Source organism: Mus pahari, chromosome 2, assembly GCF_900095145.1.
Source record: "Mus pahari chromosome 2, PAHARI_EIJ_v1.1, whole genome shotgun sequence".
NCBI classification, from domain to species: Eukaryota; Metazoa; Chordata; class Mammalia; order Rodentia; family Muridae; genus Mus; species Mus pahari.
In genome coordinates this window covers 136,278,984-136,301,937 of record NC_034591.1, presented here as the reverse complement: position 1 = coordinate 136,301,937, position 22,954 = coordinate 136,278,984, and the positions used below count along the sequence as shown (strand labels likewise).

The 22,954-nt window shown below is 41.5% G+C and overlaps 1 protein-coding gene across 5 annotated transcripts in view; it reads right to left on the bottom strand.

The window, feature by feature from the left end:
* The window catches only part of LOC110316611 (cat eye syndrome critical region protein 2 homolog), a 101,220-nt gene that overhangs the window by 27,116 nt on the left and 51,150 nt on the right, over nucleotides 1-22,954 (bottom strand). For all 5 annotated transcript variants that reach the window (XR_003843260.1, XM_021191021.2, XM_021191022.2 and 2 more), the window contains exons 2-7: nucleotides 20,421-20,515; nucleotides 11,110-11,293; nucleotides 8,525-8,664; nucleotides 7,755-7,859; nucleotides 5,022-5,071; nucleotides 3,754-3,923 (exon numbers count right to left, since the gene is read on the bottom strand). Coding sequence is in view for 4 of the 5 variants with exons in the window: in XM_021191021.2 (XP_021046680.1) it covers nucleotides 3,754-3,923; nucleotides 5,022-5,071; nucleotides 7,755-7,859; nucleotides 8,525-8,664; nucleotides 11,110-11,293; nucleotides 20,421-20,515 (744 nt within the window). In the remaining variant the exon portion in view is untranslated. The remainder of the gene's footprint in view (nucleotides 1-3,753; nucleotides 3,924-5,021; nucleotides 5,072-7,754; nucleotides 7,860-8,524; nucleotides 8,665-11,109; nucleotides 11,294-20,420; nucleotides 20,516-22,954) is intronic.

Genomic DNA, 22,954 nt, shown 5'->3' with positions numbered 1-22,954 from the left:
CTTTCAATTTTCAAATCTGACAGATACCATTTACTTATTTTTTTAAACTAGGATAGGATATGGTAAATAAATAGACAGCTCAAGCAAATAAATGGGAAAGTTTTCTGTGACCTATTCTTAAACCACCTCTTAAACTTTCATCTGGTCTTCAAGTTTTGATTTGTTTTCAGTAAAAGTAATCTCTTAGATTCACATAAAAGTCAAAAACACTGTTAAGCCCCATTTAATTGTTTCCTTTACCCCAATTTCATAGGCAAAATTTCAAGACTATCTGTTTTCATGTGGGAGGGCTGGAGCAGGTTTATGACAGGGTTTCAACGATAGCGCTCTGGCTGGCATGATCTTGCTCTGCAGACCAAGTTTTCTACGAAACTTTTGACAGATCCTCTGTCACCCAAGGGTTAGAATTAGTTGTGCTCCCCAGCTTCATTTATTTAAATTATTACTGTGTGTGAGGTTGTGAATATACACAGGATGACTTTTAAGAGTTTATTTTTGCTTTCCACAGTAAGTTTCAGGATGTGAATTCTGGTTACAATCTCGGCCCAACGGTTTACAGTTTTTTAAATTACATCTTATTACTTATTGTGCTTGCATGTGTGTATGTGTTTGTGTGTATGCACATGCAGGCTTAGTGGTATATAACTTTAATCCCAGCAAAGGGTCAGTCAGAGATACATAGCAAGACCATCAAAACAAACCCACCCAAAACAGAGGCTAGAGGCGGTTCATCACCTAAGAGCACTGGCTAGCCGGGCGTGGTGGCGCAGGCCTTTAATCCCAGCACTCGGGAGGCAGAGGCAGGCGGATTTCTGAGTTCGAGGCCAGCCTGGTCTACAAAGTGAGTTCCAGGACAGCCAGGACTATACAGAGAAACCCTGTCTCGAAAAAACAAAAAACAAAAACAAAAAAAAAAGACCACTGGCTAATCTAATCACTCTATGAGGTGACCCAGGTCCAATTCCTAACATTTTTTGATGGCTTTAACCACCAGCAACTCCAGTTGCAATGAATCCAACTGCCTTGGGCTTTGAACACAGGGCACACAGGCAAAAATGCATAAAAAGAAAAAAAGACTTAAAAAAAAAAAAAATCAAAAAGCTGTGAACATCTATCACATAATGAGGCTGGGGGCTCACCTGACATGCCACCCTCTTTCAGCCATTACGATTGTGCCGCAGAGTATACAAGACCTTGGAGTGTGTCTATGTGTTTGTATTTGTACAGGTTCGAATATGTAGAAGATCTGGTAATGTAGGTCTTGCACTATGAGTTCTTTTGCTGCTGTTTATTAACAGGGCCTTCCATATGGCTAGGCAACACTGGGGTACCGTCTTCTCATACTCATATATTCTCATTCCCCTCCCTGTTTGGATACCAAGCCCAGAGCAGACAAGAACTACATGCAATGGAGGAAAGCCAGCAGTGGGAGAGGCAGTCCTCACCAGGGAAGAACATACCAACTGGAGCACTTCATTTATTTAGAAATGCTAATAAAAAAATAGAGACCATGAAGAGCATAGGGATATATGGTAGAATTTGGAAAGAGAAAGGGGAAGGGAAGATGCTATAATAATTATAATCTCAAAAGAGACATGTTCTACCATGCCTGGCCAACCCAGTAAAAACTTTAAAGAAATATTTATTGTTTAACTTTACTGGCTTCATAATATTTAAAATATTACAGTATGCTGAATATAATCCAAGTGCTAAATGCCAAGTACAGCAAAAACTACTATATAGAATAACATCTCTGTAACTCATGTCTTTGAGAGGCTTCTAATACACTGATTCAGGTCTAAAAACAGTAGCTGCCTACTCTTTTCTCCTTCACAAGGTCTCATTATGTAGCCCAGGTTCAGGTTCGCTTCAAACTCTCAACAGTCTTTCTGCCTTGGATTCCCAATGCTGGAATTACAGATAGAACCCAGTACACTAGGTTTGTCATACTATTTACATAGATTATGCTGGGAACTGGTTCAGACTAATGATTTTCAACTCCTTCGGGTATAAATTTAGGCTTTTCTTCTAAGAATAGATAGTTTTTCATATATAAGAATTTGAAAATACATGTTTCCTAACAGTTTTAAGATCCCCCGCCCCAATACACTAAGTAGAACTCTAAGACTTCTGATAAAATTCCTGGTACGATAAATGGGGTTATCTATCTTCAGTGGTTTTTAAAATTTTGACCACATCAGACACCTGGATATGTTGTGAACAATTTGGTGGGTGGGAATGTGTTCTCTGATGATGGATCCAGTCATCCAGCACCTGCAGGAAATCTTACTTAACATACATTTTAATCACATTCACAGTTTTCCACGCAAACATTCTACACCTTTGCAGTTTACATTCTTTTTTTGGTAGAGGCTTTGGATGCAGCTCAGTGAGGAGAGCACTTGCCTGGCACACTTAATACGGCCCTAGAACCAAAACAAACTTGTTGCTGTTATATTGAAAATAGCAATATTAACATTATAGTCCAGGTTTAGCCTTGACTTGATGGACTAAAATGTAATTTTTATTCGGTGTGGAGGTAGCTCTCACATGCTAGTATAAACAAGCAGACATGGGAATCAAAGTCTAAGCACCAAGGAGAAGTGAACACTTTTATGTATGTGAGTACACTGTAGCTGTACAGATGGTTGTGAGCCATCGTGTGGTCAGTCCCACTTCTAAGAAGCTTTTTGCAACTGATAGCTGGGGGGACAGGGGCACGCCAGAGGGGGTGGGCCTGTTTTCTCCAATCCGTGTCACAATCAGTCCCTACCTGAAGAGCCATAGGCAGCTAACGGTTGATGGAAGAAGAGTCATAATCATCAGTGGTACAGACAGTGATAAACTGCTGTTGCTCAATTACATAAACCTCTATCCAATGAAGGAACTTTTATGCAGTGAGTCATAAACAAACAAACAAACACAAAAAAACACAAAAAAAGATAGAAACATAAGAGAGAATGACCTACAAGAGGGATATTACCAATGTATATTATAAATAAATAAAAATACAAAGGAATAAATCATTGAACGCCAAGACTCAAGTGTCACCAGATGGAGCTCTAAGTGGGGCTTAACAAAATGTGTGTGTGTGGTGGTGGTGGTGGTGGTGGTGGTGGTGAATTGACCCAGACAGAGATAGAATGCACATGAGTGTAAGTACGAGCCTAGAGCTTGAACTACAAATAGTTGTGAGTCACCTAACATGGGTGCTGGGAACTGAACTGAATTTGGGTTCTCTGCAAATGCAACACGAATGCACTTCTAACCCCCGAGCCACAATTTTGAACAACATCCAAAACAGGAAAAGGGGGGCAAAAAGTTATTTGTTTGAAAATGCCGTGTATGGGGTATATGTAGACGGATATATGTAAAGTTTATGCTCAAGTCAGAGAAACTACTAACAGCTTGGGTGTAGTCAGGTAAGGAACTGGCACAGATCTATAAGGCCGAATGTTCAAAGACTGACATTGTGAGGGAGAAATAGGTTAATGCCTAAAATGATCATTTTTCTTGGGGTATGGGGGAGAGCAAACTTGGGCCAGGTTTCTAGTAAAAGTAATAGGAAAACAAGAAAGCTGGTACCAGTTTACAAAAAGCAAAGATTGCAGGTATTGGCCATGGATTTGCAGAGCTAAGGGAAACATCATAAATGACACCAGGATACGGAAAGCGGGTCCACACAGCTCCTACATTAACACTCAGTCCTATCAGGAAGGAACAGTGTGGGCCCAAGCAGCAGGCAGGACCTACCTTCTGGGCAATCATGTTGCAGATCTCAGGCAGGAAGTCCTCGCTAAGGAGCTTGTAGAGCTGCCGCTCTCGGAGAGAGGTCCGCTCTCGGAAGCTCTCCGTGACCCGTCTCCATTCTTCTTCTGTTTGACACAGGAGCCACCAAGTACCTTGGCCTGGCCCTCGGGATCCTACAGAAAGATGGATGGATTCACTATAATAGAACCTACACTAGATTTTGTGTTCCTATTACCCTGGGTCATGACTCAAACAAAGGAATCATAAAAAAGAAGCTGCTCTCGAAAAGAACAAAGGAATCATAAAAAAGGAGCTGCTCTCGAAGAGCCAAAAAAAAAAAAAAAGGAGCTGCTGATCTTCTCAAGTCTGATAGTTTACTCTTTCTTTTAGAATAGGACCTCAATACGTTGCCTGTGAAAGTGTTGAACTCCAGAGACTAAGTAACCCTCCCACCTCAGCCCGGAAAGCATTGGGATTACAAGCATTTTACCCAGTGTCTAGACAATAATACATACTTGGGGGGGGGGGGTGGTCTCATTATAGACTAGACTGTCCTTCAACACTCCTACCTCTGCCTCCAAAGTGCTGTGATTATTACACTTTTGGTTTTGCTATTAGTATCATTGTTTGTAACTAGACAAATGCCTAGCAAAAACAAACAAGGAAAAAACCCAAAAGAACAACAACAAAACCCCTCTTATCGTGACTTAAAGAAAAATTTAACATTCCAGAAATGGTTAAAAATATATATTTTTCTAGAAAAATGGTTTTGAAACTGAGATTGTAGAAATGTGTGCCTTATCTCTTTTAGGATACTACAAATTGGCTATTTCCTTCCAAATATAAAGCTTTTGGATACGGAATTAAGATCTAATAAAGAGGTAAGGTGTGGCATATTCCTTTAATACCAACTCTTGGAAGGCAAAGGCAGGTGTCAAGCTGGTCTACAGAGTCAATTCCAAGAAAGCCAGGGCTTCATACAGAGAAACCTTGACTCAAAAAACTAAAATCTAATAATGCATTTATGGGTGTATGTGCATACGGACATGCATGCATTCAATCCTTTCCAGGTCACTAACTGCTTGCCTACACAAATGCGGCAGGTGACAGAACAGAACTAGTTCTCATCTTAAGTGTCTGAGATGGATGGCAGGGGAAAGGATGAAATAGGGAGCAACAAGCTGGAGGCAGCTGGAATCATCCTAATATACTGTATGACTGTAATATATGTGTGAATTGTGCTGAGAGACAGCAACAAAAATCACCATTACCATTTCTTGTCTGTGGGTCAGATGTCAAGGAGTTTTCTTCCTGTTTTTCACTGAAAAACAAGAAAAAGAGAAAATAATTAAAACACTCACATGCCCAAACTGTTTCGTCTTTCTTGCAGGTATGGATCCAGTAAACATAATGGTGGCTAGGGCTGGGGTCTGTCAGAGTTCAAAGTTAGGAAGAATAATTCTAAAGAGAAATAAAACACGCTTGCTACAGAAAAGGGGAGGTTCTGGTAGCACCACAATGAAGAGGGAAATGATAGTTACAATTCTGGTGCTCTCTCTCTCTCTGTGATTCTGGGCTACACTAGAAAGGAAGCTTATAATTACCCTTATCTAAGGAAGATGCTAAGAACATGGACTATGAAATGGAACTGCCTCTGCTCAAGACTATCTCTTGCCAGTAGAGGGTAGTATAAGTCCACGTGTACCAATCCAATGGTTCTACAGCCCCAACAGTAAGGTAGGTGTAAAACAGATTTCTGACTATACAAGAATGTGTGGACTTCTCAGGAAATCCTTAAACAAATGCTCAATATATAGATCACAAGTGACTACAGACATTTTCCAAAAGGAAGGAGGACTAGGCAGTTGCAATCTTCTTAAATTTAATAGATCTTACATACTAGCCATGTGATTTCTAAGAATTCTTCCCTTTACCACCTTCTTGTTACTACAGCCTTGCTATGTAGTTCAGGCTAGTATGGAACTTAGGATCCTCCTGCCTCTGCGGAGGACATCCTTTCCCTCAGTCTCTCCTCCATTTTTGTCCCTGCAGCTCTTTTCCACAGGAACAATTAGCTGGTCTGAGGCAGCTATATATACACAAACAGCAGAGGACTCTCTGGTCTTTCCTCAATGAGAGAAGATGCGCCTAACCCTCGAGAGACTGAGGCCCTAGGGAGTGGGGAGGCCGGGCAGAGGGGTGATGTTGAGGTGTGGGGCAGAAACAACTTCTTGGAAACAAAGTGGAGGAGAAATGGGATGATGAGCAGACCAGGAGGAGGGTAATGACAGGATTGTAGAAAAAAAAAAAAGAAAAAGAAAAAGAAAAGTGAGAGGGGGGGAGAGAAAGAGGGGAGAGGGAGAGAGGGAGGGAAGGAAGGAAGGGAGGGAAGGAGAGAGGGAGGGAAGGAAGGAAGGAAGCAAGGAAGCAAGGAAGCAAGGAAGCAAGCAAGCAAGCAAGCAAGCAAGCAAGCAAGCAAGCATGAGTGAGCCGGGTGTGGTGGCGCACACCTTTAATCACAGCACTCGGGAGGCAGAGGCAGGTGAATCTGAGTTTGAGGCTAGCCTGGACTACAGAGTGAGTTCCAGGACAGCCAGGGCTACACAGAGAAACCCTGTCTTGAAAAACCAAAACAAACAAACAAACAAACAAAAACAAAAAAAAGGGGGAGAAAGGGAGGGAGGGAGAAGAAGGGGAAAAGAAGGGGGGAGGGGGAAAGGGAAAAGGAAGAGCAAGAAAGAACATGGAGAGGTTTGCAAGGGTTTGGAGGGAGGAGGGGGAAGGGGAAAATTATAATCTCAAAAATAAAACACTATTGTTAAAAAGAGAAAGAGAAAGAAAGTGGGCTGGGGAGCTGGAGAGAGCAGCTCAGTGACTTGACAGCATAGGCTCCAAAGAACCTGGGGTTAATTCTCAGCACCCACATAGGATAGCTCACAACTGTCTGTAACACAAGGTCCAGTGGATGCAACTCCCTCACACAGACATACATAAAAGACAAACACTAAATGTACATAAGAATAAGCAGATAAACTAATTTTTAAAAAAGAAAGAAAGCAGGCTGGTCAAGCCCATGAAGGAAGTCAGTAAGCAGCCTCTATGGCACCTGCATCAGCTCCTGCCTTCAGGTTCCTGCACTGTTTTTCTGTCCTGACGTCCCTCAATGAACTGTGCTATGAAAGTGTAAGCCAAATGAGCCCTTCTCTCCCCAATTTGCTTTTTGGTTATGTTGTTTCATCACAACAAGAGAAACGCTAACTCAGATAGCCAGGTAGTCAGGCATGGTGGTGCTGGGGAGGAAGACCATAATCAAGGACACCAACATCAAGTTTTGGCCTCCACATACCCACACATCCACATACTCATACACAAATGGTGACCTCCCTAAAAACTAATGACATATAAAATATTTTATTTTCTTTTTTTTTTTCATTGTAGGAATGTCCATGTTCAAGTACCTTCATTACTACAGTAGAAGAAAGAAGGCTGATAGCGATGGCACACACCTTTCGTCCCAGACCTGAGGAGGCAGAGGCAGGTGCTTCAAGGCCAGCCTGGTCTACAGAACAAGCACCAGGAAGGCCAAGGCCATACACACAGACACTGACTTTTAAAACAAAACTACAAAAAAAACCCAAAAACAAACAAACAAAAAAAACCAGCGAAATCTGTAACCCAGAGCCCTGTATATTCTATCAATTCACTATATCCATAGCCCACAAGCAACCCCAGAACGAATTTGCCCTATTTTCTAATGGTATAACAAATTTTGAAATATACACTAAAAGGAATGTTTATCAAATACTATGGGTCAAGCACAGCCTTCATCTTCTTGTACCGCCCTATACTGTCCTGTGCAGTTTAATCCTCACCAAATGAACAACCATCATCCAAATAAAGTAAGAGGCAGATAACCTGATAAAGGTCATACAAACAAGGCTGCTTGATAATTTCACGTGGACTCTGACTCAGGTCTATGAAAATGGACCAGTGAGATTTCTTACCTGGATATAATCTCCTCCTGTAGTTTTTTTCGTTTTGGAGGCCTTCCTCTTCTTTTGCCTGTTTTTCCAGGAACATTTGAGACATTTTTTTGCCTTTCACTTTCCCTAAGAAACAGTATCATTAAATAGAAATGTTCTGGCATAGTACTAACAACTAATATGATTTCTGTTATTAGTAATTACAGTGTTTTCTGCCAAAAGGATACTAAAATGGATTATGCAAAATAGAAGAAACAGGGAATAGAGTAACTTCTCTTCCATAAGGATTTATGTAGAATCAGAGAAAACTGACATTTACGGTATTAAAAACAACCTAACACCTTCCTAGCACCAAATACTGTTCATAACAGTAAGGAAGTCTCGATAAAACCAGAGCATCCCTCTAGAGGCCACAGGAAGGAGGCCACTGCTTATTTAAGCACTTACAAGGCCTTACTTTGCATCATGTTAAGATTCTGCCATAGGATTATGGACCCTTGAGGCAGATTAATAATCCTAATAGGAGAAAGTACTCAAAGCTACTGTATTAAATAGTCTGTGGAACTATAAAGGTTCTTATCTGGGATTTCTCCATGTTCCAGTCTTGTGGCAGAGGCTATAGAGTAATTCCTTTGTATTTTTAGTAAAAAAAAAAACCTCTTTGTGTGGCAGGCATGCTGATACAATTAATTAGGCCATTGAAAAAAAAAGTGCTGTATGGATCTGATACACTAACTTTCATAGCATTTTTAACAGAGCAGTTATCACAACCCTGACATTAGAGACAGTACCTGCTCAAGGAGAGTTCTCCATTGGACCTTCCTTGTACTGGGTCTTCTTTGTACATTCGTGTCCCATAGAAGTACCAGTAGAGTGCACCTGAATTGTCTTCACCCAGAGGTTCAACTCGGAGACTGTCTGCATCCAGACCCTATGCAAAAGAAGAAAGCCAATTTGGGAAAAAGAGTAACAAAAAACAGGGGGAAAATAAACAGTCAACTCAAAATTTACACTCAGATACATATCGTATTTTAAAATGGCAATGTGCTTTATGCAATTTTCTATCAGGCAGATGAAATTCAGGAAGATCAAAATTGAAAGACCTCTTTGATGAACAAGATGAAGAAATTACATTATGCTCCCCCCTATACCCAGCCACGGCTTCCACAGCTGGCTCACACAAAAAGAGGAATCAAAAGAATTTTGGCTTAGAATTGCTACCTTATGTGTACTCGTGTGAACGGAAGGGCAATAACACTGTGTACAATCAGAACTTTCTTTATTTTTTAAAAAAGATTTATTTATTGTTATATGTAAGTACACTGTAGCTGTCCTCAGACACACCAGAAGAGGGCATCAGATCTCATTAAGGATGGGTATGAACCACCATGTGGTTGCTGGGATTTGAACTCAGGACCTCTCGAAGAGCAGTCAGTTGCTCTTAACCACTGAGCCATCTCACCAGCTCCAATCAGAACTTTCAATACAGTTCTCTCACAGAACAGCCTTATACTCTCAATTCTCCTGCCTCAGCTTCCCAAGTGCTGGTCTTACAGAGGCTGAACAAGCTTGAGCCCCTATCAAATTTCCAATCAGATCAACCAGACAGATCTTCTGAAGGCTTTGCTTCATGTAGTTTTGTACTAAACCTTTGCCATATGTATGTATGTATGTGTGTGTTATGTATATGTTCGGGTGCCCATGGAGGTCAAAGAGGGCATTGAATCTCATGAGATCCAATAACTACAAGCAATTGTGAGCTACCCAATGTAGATGCAAGAGAACTGAAATTGGGTCTTGTGGAAGACCAGTAAGGACTCTGAACCACTGAGCCATCTTTCCAACCAATACAGCACCTAATTTTTTCCAGCTGAGATCCAGCAAAAGAATTCCCAAAGCACTTCAGGGCTGGATCTGTGCTGGTCTTCCCACTGTTACTGCAAGTACTCAGCAGAGACTACACTAAATTATATGACTTTTGTGTTTGTGCACAGATCTCAAATGAGAACTGTTACATTTAGATTAGAAACTACCTCCCACAGTGAGTAGTGGCAACATCTTTATTCCTAGTGCTTGGGAGGCAGGGGAACATGGAGAGTTTAAGAAAAACCCAATCTCAAAACAATAGCCGGGTGTGGTGGCACAGGCCTTTAATCCCTGCACTTGGGAGGCAGAGGCAGGCGGATTTCTGAGTTCCAGGCGAGCCTGGTCTACAGAGTGAGTTCCAAGACAGCCAGGGATACACAGAGAAACCCTGTCTCGAAAACCAAAACCAAAACAAAACAAAACTGACTTCACTATTTGTGAAAGCATTATTCTAACTCCTTTCCCATTACATATATAAAATAGGTAACAATAATATATATTTCTAAAATTGGTAACATCAATAGAGCAAGGAGGACAGAAGAAATGATCACATCTTTCTCCAATGTTTTGTTTTCAAATTGGAATGTGTATAAAAAATATATAGTTTCAAGTCTCTGGAGTTTGTTAATTACAGAAAAAAAATTCACTATTGTTTGTTGTGGGAAATATTAAAAAATGAACTCGCCAACTCTTAGTGGGGCCAGGCCACACACCCGCACTCCTGCTGCCACCAACAACTCTCTAGAGCTAGCCCCTGCGCAAGGTGATCTCACTCGCTCATTCTCTCCGCGCACCAATGTTCCAGCCCTTCGAGGCCACAAGGCTCCCACTGGGCCATCTCTCAGACAGCCCTCCACCCACCACCCACCCCCGAGTTCCTCTCCCTTTCACACAACACCCTACGCACCCCAACCCCCCCCCCCGTTAGCCATCTCAACACCTAATTACCTGGTAGAATGAAGACTCTTAATGCTTAATTAGCCAATCAAATTTATGTATCAATAATAACACAATTTACAAGACACCAATACAATAATTTCAGAGCCAAATACTAATGATAGAGCTTTAACCCAATTATTTTAACCTTTTGATAACACCATTCTGGTCTTTCTTTCCTCCTGAGACTCCTCCGCCTTTCTGTCTCTCTCAACTCAACTCCTCACTCTGCCCCCCTTCTGTCCAATGACAAGCCTCCCACTGCCCTAATGTGATTGGACAGGGAAAATCCTGCAACAGTTGTTTTACATGAAGACCTACAAGGACCTACAAATAGGTTCTCCTATTTAAGCCAGGGCTCAGGAAATGAAAAGGAACAAATTTTAAAGCCATATCCCAGCATGGCTGGCATTCCTTTGGCCACGCAGATGTGGCTATGTATGTAGGTCATTACTGATTACTAGCATGAAGACTACTGAGAACAAGCTAACCTCTTACTTCTCAATAATTTCAGTTTTCACACTCAAAATGCTGGCATTTTACTCTCTAGAAAAAGAGGTTGCTAGACAGGTACCTTAAGAAGATCAAAGACATCATCTGCATCAAGCCGGTAATCACAGAGGCGATGCAGGATCTCTACTCGAGTACGCAGAGGAAGGTCTTGGAAACTGGCCTCTCTCAGAGGATTGGGCTTTCCTTCTTCAAGCTCCCAACGGTAGTTAATGATATCTTCCAAGTAGCTGTGGAATGTCTGAGGCCTAAATCAAATGGCCCCAAATACATAAATACATTAATATAAAACAGAAGATAGGGAAAGGTTGACAGTTTATAAAAGAACTTGAAACCCTTTCATTGAAAAATTATGTATTATATTATCATTTTATAAAATCCCAAAGATAAGCCTTATCACATTTTTTTCCACATAACTGGTTATATTGCCTTAAGCTACAGGTGGAAAATCCCATCAATGTATAAAATGAACAATATAGGCAGCAGTCTCACCCTCAGTCCATACTATTAAGGAGGCTTATGGAATTCCTAAAAATATGTATGAGCTTTAAAATTGGGGAATGACTTAAAACAGTCCACATATATACAAAACACCTTCACAAAAAGTGTACCTAAATGCACTTACTTATATTTCAGGTTAAGATACAAAAATATAGAAAATATCTTAATGTGTAACTATCCTATAATAATTTTTTAGATTTATCTATATATTTATTTTATATGTATGGGTACTTTGTTTGCATTTGTATCTGCACAAAAAAGATGTCACCAGATAGTTCTGAGCTGCCATGTGGGTGCTGGGATGAATTTGGGGCCTTCAGAAGAACAGGTAAATGTTCTTAACCACTGAGCTATCTCTCCAGCTCCTTAATTTTCTTTAAGAAGTTAATTTTTGCTGGGTGTGGTGGTGCATGCCTTTAATCTCAGTAATTGGGAGGCAGAGGCAGGTATATCTACCTGAATTCAAGGCCAGCCTGGCCTACAGATCAGAAAAGCCAGAGCTATGTATGTAGAGAGACACTGTTTTAACACTCTGCCACAACAAAAGAACAAAAACGACACTGAATGATTGGCGTGGTGGCAGGTTTCATGTAATATAGACTATAGCACATACGTGAAGGTCAAAGAACACCTTGTGGGCCTGGGAATCAAACTTGGGTTGTCAGACTTGGGGACAAGTGCCTCTATCCTGAGCCATCCAGCCAGCCTGTCGTTCTTTCTATGCATCTCCTGTGTGTCTGCCTGGTCTTAGCTCTTGGTTTCATGTGCTCCTCTAGCCACTGTTTTCTACTATCTGGAATAAGGCCTTTGGGGTGCCTAAGACCATCCTGCTACAGATATTTATGACTCGTAACTGTAGCAAGATTCCAGTTATATAAAGTAGCAATGAAATAATTTTATGTTGGGGGGTCACCACAACATGAAGAACTGTATTAAAGGGTCACAATATTAAGAAGGTTGAAATTCACTGTACAAAAAAATTGCATGCTTGATACTGTTCCTTTCTTGTTTTATGAGACTAAGTTTCCCTTGTGGGCTGGCAGGCCTAGAACTGCCTGTTTAGATCAGGCTGGCCTCGAACATTCACCTTCTTCAGTCTTCCAAGTTTTGGACTTAAAAGTGGGTACTACCGCTAACCCCCTGCTTTTTACTCCCTGCCCCCACTAACTGCAGATGAGTTCCCTCACCCCTCAGTGGGGCAGGCTAGAACGCTGGCTCGACTCCTTGCCTAGGCAAAGTTAAGAGCTGACCCCAGTGGCACAGCCTGAGGAGAGCTGAGTTCACTACTTCCCAAACCCACATCTAGGGCTTTGATTTTAGCCCACCTCGACGTCTACACCACCTATGAACTGTGAAAGCTTGTGAAGGAGCTGGTCCTGCAGAACCAAAGCTGTAGGATATCTATTAACACAGGACACTATAACAGGATATCCAAAAGAGTAGCAATGGATCCAGCATTGACAGTGTAGCAGAACCCAGGACTCTAACCTGGCCCTCAATGAAAATTTACAACTGCCTAAACAGTTAAGAGCACCAACTACTCTTCCAAAAGTCCTGAGTTCAAATCTCAGCAACCACATGGTGGCTCACAACCATCTGTAATGAGATCTGACGCCCTCTTCTGGTGTGTCTGAAGACAGCTACAGTGTACTTACTAACTGAAGCTATTTGGGCGAAAGGGTATCCTGTATAACACACTATGGCACACGAAAGCTTTCACAACAAGATGTTTTCTGGTTTATTTTCTTTTGGTGGAGAGGCTTGGCATGCAGGGGTAGATATGGAAAGACATGGAGATAAATGGGATTGGGGTACATAATGTGAAATTCACAAAGAATCAATTAAAAAGTTTAAAAAAAAAAGTGGGTACCATCAAGACTGGCTAAAATTATTTTCTTTAAGATACTAAAAAGAGGCCGGGCAGTGGTTGCACATGCCTTTAATCCCAGCACTTTGGGAGGCAGGTGCAGGTGGATTTCTGAATCTCCAAAGTGAGTTCTAGGACAGTCAGGGCTCTACAGAGAAACCCCATCTCTGGAAAAACCAAATCATAAAAAGACTCAAGCCAGGGGTTGGAGAGATGGCTCAGAAGTTAAGATCACTTGTTGCCGCTGCAGAAGATAAGTTCCCAGCGTTCATGTAGTGGCTCACAGCCATCTATTAACTCTAGTTACAGAGAATATGATGATCTCCCCTGGACTTTTTGTGCACCAGGCATGCGTTTGGTATATATACATACATACATACATACATACATACATACATACATACATACATACAGGCAAATATATCAGAGAAGGAGAGCAGGAGGGGCTAAGAGAGGAACAGAGGAAGGAAGGTAGGCAGACAGACATCAAGCCACAATAAAAGTAACAGATTTGTTGTTGTTGCTGTTCTCTCTCTACATAGCCTTGGCTATCCTGGAACTTGCTATGAAGACCAGGCTTGGCAACTGACAGTGGGACATGGAGCACTAAGTATTGGTTTGGTTTGCTCTGTTTCACTATTCTTTGCTAACAAAACCCATGTATTGGTTAGCCTTACACAGTGTTGGTGACGCCAGAGATAAATCCACCAAAGAATTGCTCATGAGTTTCTTGCAGCAGCTTGAACTACAGCTGCAGGTTGGTGCCTGGTGTCTGCCTGCCTAGAGGACTGGTCTACAACTGTCATATTTGGTGTCTGCTATGGAACTGAACTGCTGCCAAAGATCAAGCTGTTCCTGTTATTGAACAGGTCTACTTCCTCCATATGCTAATAATTTTTCTCTTCCACTACCTCTGCAGAGTGGTGGGCTAGAAGGGTTGGACCCTCATTAAAGGTAGCCTGCAAAAAAAATTTTTGCCCACACTTCTCCTTGTTGCCACAGGAACCGAGCACACACATGTAATACATAAACTCATAGATTCACATGCACAATTTCTCCATGATTTAGATACTTCCAACTGGTAGCACATAACACAAAATATGAATGGATCCACATAAAAACGTGCGCACCAAAATTCAAAACAACACAAAACCTACCCACAAGAAACAGATTGTATGTGATTGTCCATAAACTGAGAGAACTACAATGTATAGCCACACAAGGCATTATTTGATCATAAAAAGAAATGAAGTAAGCCAGGCTTGGGAGCTTGTACGTGCACTTCCCAGAACCCAGATGGCTGAGAGAGGAGGCATATCACCACCTAGGTCAGCACTTTTCAACCCCCTAATGCTGCTGCCATTTAACAAAAGAAAGAAGGAAAAGAAAACATTATAAATGGCAGAAGCCCAAGTCTAAAATAATATCCTATGATTCTACTATTAGGAAGTCCAAGAAGCTGGAAAACTCTTCCGTTAAGAGCCCGTATTGTTCTGCCGGAGGTCTTGAGTTTGATTCCCAGCACCCATATTAGAGAGCTAATAGCTGTGGCTCCAGCTCTATGGGAACACCTCCAGCCTCTTCAAGCACCTGCACATATGTACGCATACAAACATATAATAACATGATAATCAAGTAGATGAGTGATGCTGAGAGTGAGGATGAGGGAAAACAAAGCGAGGGAAATAGTCCAGTGGCAAGTGTTTGCTGTGCAAGCATCAAGACCTAGTTTTGGATCACTAGCAGCTACATAAAAGCTGTGTGAGGTTTTATATCTGTAAGCTTAGCAACGGGAGAGGAATGAGGTGGCAGCGAGGATCCAAGGACTGCTATTTGGCAATCTGAGTTAGCAAGTTCAAGTTCAGAGAGACTGTCTCAGTAAGTAAAGTCTTTGCTATGCTAGGCACCCCTTTAATTCCAGTGGGATCTCCAAGTTCAAGGCCAGCCTGGTCTACAGAGCAAATTCCAGAATATCCAGGCTACACAGAGACCCTGTCTTGAACCCTCCCCACAAAAGTCTTTACTGTACATACATGAGGACCAGAGTCTGGATTCCCAGCACTGCCACCTATGGCAGCCTATATATCCAGCACATGGGAGGCAGAGAGAAGGGACCAACTGAGCAAGCTGGCTAAAAGATGACATAAATCTGAGTTCTAGGTTCAAATGAGAGAACCTACAGAGGATTAAAAATAATAAAAAAACAGTTCCCCCTTTTTTGGGATAGAATCTTAATTTACTTAACTCACACTCAATATATAAATAAAGATGATCCTGAACTTCTGATACAGGCTTTATCTTCACCTCCCAAGTGTTGGAATTGCAAACCTATTCTGTCATGACCAATCAATGCACTGCTGGAGATAAAGGGCTTTGTATATGCTGGAGAGATAGCTCCCCCAGCACACTCATGTCACACAAATGTCTCCAACCCCAGTCCTAGAGGATCCAGTGTTCTCTTCCTGCCTCCATGCACTGCACACCTGTAGTGCATAGACTTAGATAGAGCCCAAACACCCATACATATTTAAAAAGAATGAAGCTGGTAAAGTCATCCTACTCAACTTGAGGAGATATCTGTCCCCTGCCTGCATAATAAAATATACATTTCAATAATGAGTAAGGACAACTACTGCATCTCATATATAAATACTAATTCTGGCTATCCTAGAAATCACAAAGACCTGCCTCTTGAATGATGGGAGTATACAACACTACAATCAGTCTAAAAATGTGTTTTAATATAAACTCTAAAAAGCTAAATCCACAGCCTCCTTTGTTGTGTGTAGTGTTCATGAATGTTGTAATGGTGTCACCACATTTTCTACACTAAAGGTATCACTTGAACACAGAACCTACCAATTCAGCTAGTCTAGCTAGCCAACTTATGCTGCCTCCCAAGAACTGGGATTAGAGGCAGGTTTGCCCTGAACAGGTCCTAAGGACTGAACTCTAGACCTCTTGTTTGCATGGCAAATGCTTTACATGCTGAACAATCTTGTCAGCCCCTCGAAGAGTTATTTTTTTATAAGACGGAGTATCTATCTTTGTGACACTGAGGTCCCTTATATTGGGGACTGGGAGGGAGGGATGACACATGACATGACAAATAAATGGACACCTTTCATTCATTCAGAAATCCGCCTGCCTTTGCCTCCCAAGTGCTGGGATTAAAGGCGTGCGCCACCAGCGCCCCGCTCATTCTTTCAAATACAAACAATGTAAAAGCAAGATATACATCTGAATAAAATATTCAGTAAAGCTAAACCCAGCAAAGGCTGCAATGACATGCAGCCCCTGGATTATTCCCAGGACTCTAGGAGAAACAGAAAGGTACCTGCTTTGCAAAAGTTTGGCAGCTTCTTCAACTCAAACAGACTTAACATATAACCCACAATTTGCCAAAAGAAATGAAAAAAAAATGCACAAATATTCTCATGCACATGTTCACAGAAACTTTGTTTACAACCATCTTACATTAAAAGCAACACAATGTCAACTTATAAACACTTAAATCTTACTTTATTTTTCTCCACTGAACGCAATTCAACTCTTCACTCCTCTAAAAGGAACCACTTATTGACAATAGTCTACATCAACACAAGCCATTATGCCAGACTATAAGAAGCTGTACACAGTCATCTCACCCTATGAGCGCTCTCTCACACACACAGTAGGGGGAAATTGTGAGAAGGTGTGTCTCTGCACACTCAATTGTTAATTCTGTACAAACAGGGACCTAAATACTGCCAAGGATTCTGGTATTGTCATTTCTATGGCCTATTACTGGGTTTCTCTTTTGTAAATAGTGTTCTTCCTCACCTGCCCAACACCATCTAGAATGTATCAGAGGTTATCTCACTACTGATTTGGCTATAATAAAGAGCTGACAGACAATAGCTGGGTAGGAAGTAGAGGGTGAAACTTATAAAGAGAGGGAGCAAGGAGAGAAAGGGAGTCACTGGGGAGGAAATCAGAGGGAGATTTGCCAGCAGACATGGAGTGAACAGGACTGACCAGAACAGAGCAGAGAGAGAGAGTAGTGGAACACTGCCAGGATTAGTTGTGTTAAGCTAGATAGCTGGCTAGGAGACAGCCCTATATAGAAAGCCTAAGTTTTAAATATTAAAAGCCTCTATGTCACTATATACAGTGGTAAAGTGAAATCAGTGTCAGCCAGATTTTAAGTCTGTATGGAAGTGACCAACTATAAAAAGCTTTCTTTGGGGCTGGAGAGATGGCTCAGCAGTTAAGAGGCTGCTCTTCCAGAGGTCCTGAGTTCAATTCCCAGCAACCACATGGTGACTCATAACCATCTTTAATGTGCATGTGTACATACAGATAGAGTACTCAAATACATAAAATAAATAAATCTTAAAAAAAAAAAAAAAAAAAAACCTTTCTTCGAGGATCTACATTCCTACATGCTGGATCATTTATCATATACAATTGGCTTCAGAGTCAGGTATGTATTCAGTAATGAGGCAGTAGTATCAGAGGAACTGGGTTCAATTTTTCGGCTTAAAACCGCCCAACGGCTTTTTGGTGCACGCACAGGGGGTGGGGGTGGGGGGGTGGGAGGATGTTGACCTCTTCTGGTCTCCACAGATACTGTGTATACACAGACATAGGTTCAGGCAAAACAGCTGTATGTATGTGTGTATAATCTTTTTGTTGGGCATGCCGTTAATCTCAGTACTTGAAAAATAGGCATGCCGGGCGGTGGTGGCACACGCCTTTAGTCCCAGCACTTGGGAGGCAGAGGCAGGTGGATTTCTGAGTACGAGGCCAGCATGGTCTACAAAGTGAGTTCCAGGACAGCCAGGGCTATACAGAGAAACCCTGTCTCGAAAAACCAAAATAAATAAATAAATAAATAAATAAATAAAATTTAAACAAAAAAACAAAAAAAAACCTCTAAAAAAGAAAAAAGAAAAATAGGCAGGCCGATCTAGTCTGCAAAGTGAGTTACAAGATACCCAGGGGTAATCACACAGAGGGTGGTGGGATGTGTGGGTGGGGTGCGTGAGGGTCCACTCTGATGACCCAGCCTACGCAAGATCATTCCCTTACATGGTACTTTGTGAATTCATCTCTGACATTCCTCTTCCCAACTGGTACTTTCTGGATTCTCTTAAATACTATGTTAGTCTTCTTTTTACATTCCCCACATGTGTATCCCATTTTCATTTTGTAGTTTGCCCGACCTTATTTTTGTGCGGTGGCTAGCTGCTGGGAGTGTCTAGGAGGAGCCACTATGGCTGCTTACTCCAATGACAAAGCTGATGGCTAGAGAACCAGAGGCTAATTGAGCATTGCTATCCTAACAGTTCTGCCAAGCTCTCCTACTTGGGAATAGGTTCTATTACACTCGAGGATTTACATGATCATGTGGGCCACCCTCAGAGCCCAACAACCACCCACACAATCCAGTGAAGAACCATTTTCAGTGGGTTTTTTTTCCCCATCTCATACAGAGATCAAATCCAAGGCTTCAACATGCAAGGTGGGTACTCTATCACTGAGCCATACCCTCAGGCTTTAAAACAACACTTATAGTTAGCAATAAACAAATTCCAGAGCAAACCCCCACATACACATCCTGAAGCAGAAGGCTGGACTTGAACTCCTGGACAATTACAGGTGTGACCTGAAAACTTTTGAACTAAAGCTTTATTCTATCAGACGCAAAGGACTTCTAAATAAAACAAATCTAGTTAGACTGAAGAGTCTCACTAAGTCCCACTGTGGTCTCCAGGAAGTTCAGCTTAGATGCATTGATAAAGAACACAAGGGCGAGGGGTGAGGACTGGGCGACTTGGATGTATCCACATTTGATTTGGTGTAATCTCCTCAGTTACAGAAACCAATCTCCAAACATATGGTTCAAGCCTATAATCCAGGATTCAGGAGGCTGAAGCAAAAGGATTGTAGTGAGCCAGGGACCAGGTGGGTGCGCCCTCTCAATTTCTTCCTCTGGGGTAGGAGGGTAGGGGAGATAAAGTACTAGATGGTAACTTAAGTTCTTTGCATAGCTATATTCTAAGTTGCAGTTAAGCAAGCATGGGATGAAAAAACCTTCTAATGCAGAGATATAATCCAGTCAGGTATGAAGGCAGCAATAAAAAATAATGTAGGAAGGTGTCTATTTCCACCAGTGGAAAGCAAGTATTTTCACATCATGTTATATATATGTTACAGGTACCTCAAAGTAAACATGTATACTCATCAACAGCTGAAGACCGTAATGCTAAGAAATCAGAACTGTTGCTACAGTTTGAAATGTAAGGAACACACACTACTGTGTCAGAACAGAGGTGGATCATAGTTGAGTCCTTGATTTAATTCTCAGCACCTCAAAAACTCTGGGCATGGTTATGTACACAAGTAACCTCAGCACTCAAATTCAAAATCATCTTACCCAGCTAGTTGGAGTCCAGCCTGGGCTTTATGTGACTCTGCAAAAGGAACCAAAGCAAGGACTCAATTCAACCTGGCTTGATGTCTAGATTATGGTTTGTTTTTTAAACAACCCGAGAGCTAAGAGTGACTTTTATGTTGTTGAAAATAGAATTTTAAAGTATATTATTTTAAATATATTTTATATTTAATGATTTGTGGTGTTAGATATTAGTTTATGGTAGTAAAGAAAAGACTGAAGTGTCCAGACAAGGCAACTTTATTCTTGATCAAGAGGATGTGCTCTAGAAGAGAGAACACACTTAGACACGAAATACAACTGGATTTTAATCCAAGTGAGATGGTGATTTCTCTGTTGGGGGTTTCCAGAGGCTCAATTCTATACCTCAGGATGACCTTAAGCATAAGAAATCCAAGTCACAGGAATGTGGTGAAACGTGATTTTAATTTGTTAGGCAATATTTTTATTATGTACTAGCAATGCTGTTTTTTTGCTTGTCACAGGAGAGTAGAGCCACTACAACAGCAGGTTAACAACAGCAGGTTAACAGGTTCCCTGTGCAAGAAATAAGTCCAGGATTACTCACGTGATATCTCTTCGCTGATAGCAGCCTTGAAGCAGGCAGGCAATCAGATCACTGATAAACTCCACGTCATCTCTATGAAGAGCTGCCTCTAACTCCTGAGAGATGAAGGAGAGAGAAATAGATCAGATATTATTTAAGTGCACTGTCTGTCCCTCCTCAGCATCTTCAGACTGCAAACAACAGAATGATTAGTGAAAAAGGACTGTCATAGGGCTTGTGAGATGGCTCAGCTACTGCAAATCTTTGGGCTGAAGCGAGCAGGGACTGAGCGAGGGGAGTTGACCAGAGTGAGTGGGGCCAACCAGAGTGAGCAGGTCCTAAAAATTCAGTTCTCAACAACCACATGAAGGCTCACAACCATCTGTACAGCTACAGTGTACTCATATACATAAAGGACTGTCATAAATAACACTGTCCACTGGGCGTGGTGGCGCAGGCACTTGGGAGGCAGAGGCAGGCGGACAACAACAACAACAACACTGCCCTTCTCATGTATACTGTCAGAAGGACAATGAGAGTTTAGCATTCTAATTTATTTCCTTAATTGCTTACTAGCCCCATTCCCTTTTATCTACATTCTTCACACCAAAAGAAATACTTAATATTTCTTTTTATGAACTGATGCTAATTATATAATCAAAGAACTTGATAACAAATATGCCAGTGTGTGCCACCACAAACATATGCATATGTGACCAGGCAGGGGGTTGATGTTGAGATGTCTTTTTCAGTTGCTTCTCCACCTTATTTTATGAAACAAGGTCTCTCACTGAAACTGGAGATTGCCAAACTGAGCCTGGATCCCTGAATCCCCAGCTCGGGGGTTGCAAGCACATCTTCACAACTGACTTTTTTACATGTGTCCTGGATATTCAAACTCAAGTCTTCATACTTGCATAGCAAAGCACTTTAAAGTCACCTCCTTAGCCCCTTGCTCCATGTTTTAATGACAGTGAGGACTATAGAAGCAGCATACTACTGATTATAAATTAGTCTCTGTTTAGTGGACAGTACTATTAGACAACCCACCTACAACAGCTGTAAGGAACACTATGCTTTGAATGAAATAGCACTGGGAGAATGTAATATGGCTCTATCTACATGACTGATTGCAGAGGCATGAAAGCAGATTGCTAGAATAAGATAAATTCTTACATCACCTGGGAAAATATGAAGTAATATCTGTTAATAGTTTTATCCTAAGTGAAGAGCATTTACTAGCCCTGAAAGATCAGGTGGAACCTGCACAAGATAGCTGGTTTCCAAAAAGAATTTAGAGATTAAGAGATGGACCAACGGGCAAAAAGAAGCAGTGAGAAACATCAGTAATCTTTTTTTTCTCTTCTCAACCCTCCAATACAAGAATGTGATGTATGAAGTGATGTATTAAACTTTTGAGAACCTTATTTCAAAAGCATGACATATTCTTTTGGATCTCAACAACAATTACATAGGTATGTGTATGGTGGTGGTGGTGTGTGTGTGTGTGTGTGTTTTACATAAAGTAAACAGCCTCTTTATAGTATAGAGAAATAATGAACTTTTAATGCAATCTAATGAATTGTTTATTATTTTAAAGCCCAAATTGGAAAATATTTTCAAAATGTAATGGGCTGTTTGAGACTCAAAAACCAAAACAAACAACCACCACCACCAACAACAACAACAGGCTCACGGTTTAAACCTGCTCTTGGGCTAACAGTAGCTTAGTCCTGGACGCAAAAAAGTTCCAGGCTATTCTCTTGAGAGTAAATCAGAACCCAGGGATGCTTAAGCTAGAAGATAAATTAAAGGTCATACACATCAACTCTCTCAAGATAGCTAGGCCTGCAATCTCAATGCTTGAGCTGAATAGAACATTCAAGGTCAATCTGGGTTCCAATAGCAAAACCAGTCTCAAAGAATGACTTGTTCAAATCAGTAAATCAGTGATGGGGGAGGGGAGAGGATAACCCAGTTACCTAGGACAGCATTCTTGAGGAAACAAAACTATCTTTTCCTTATTAACGTTCTCTATTTTAGAAAGAATCAGTGGGGTCAGCAAGATGGTTCAGAAGGTAAAGCACTTGCTGCACAGGCCTAGTAAGCTCAATTCTATCTTCAAAAGCCAAGTGAAGGCACCCTCTCCTCTTCACATGCACATCCACACATAATTATAGTAAAAATAGAGGTGGCATTCCAGCTCAGTACCCTGACACCAGAACCAAGCACCAGTGTGTGGTTAGCAAAGCCAGAGAGCCATCAGCCCACACCAACCAGAAGCAAGACCAAAGGAGGAGACAAACCTTTGAAGGGCTATAAAAAAGACCAGGCTCCAGGCAGCTCAGTGGGTGGGTGTTGGTCTCCCAGCATACCTCATTTCACCACAAGAACCGCATAGCAACAAGAACACTTCTAGAGACTATGTGCTCCACTAAGCACTCCCACCTCTGACCCCGGTGAATGCTGAGTGTCTGGCACCCTGGTTGACCTGGCTAAGTACAACTAAGTCTATGACAGCTAGCCTCTGTAGCTCTACAAGAACATTGCTTTCG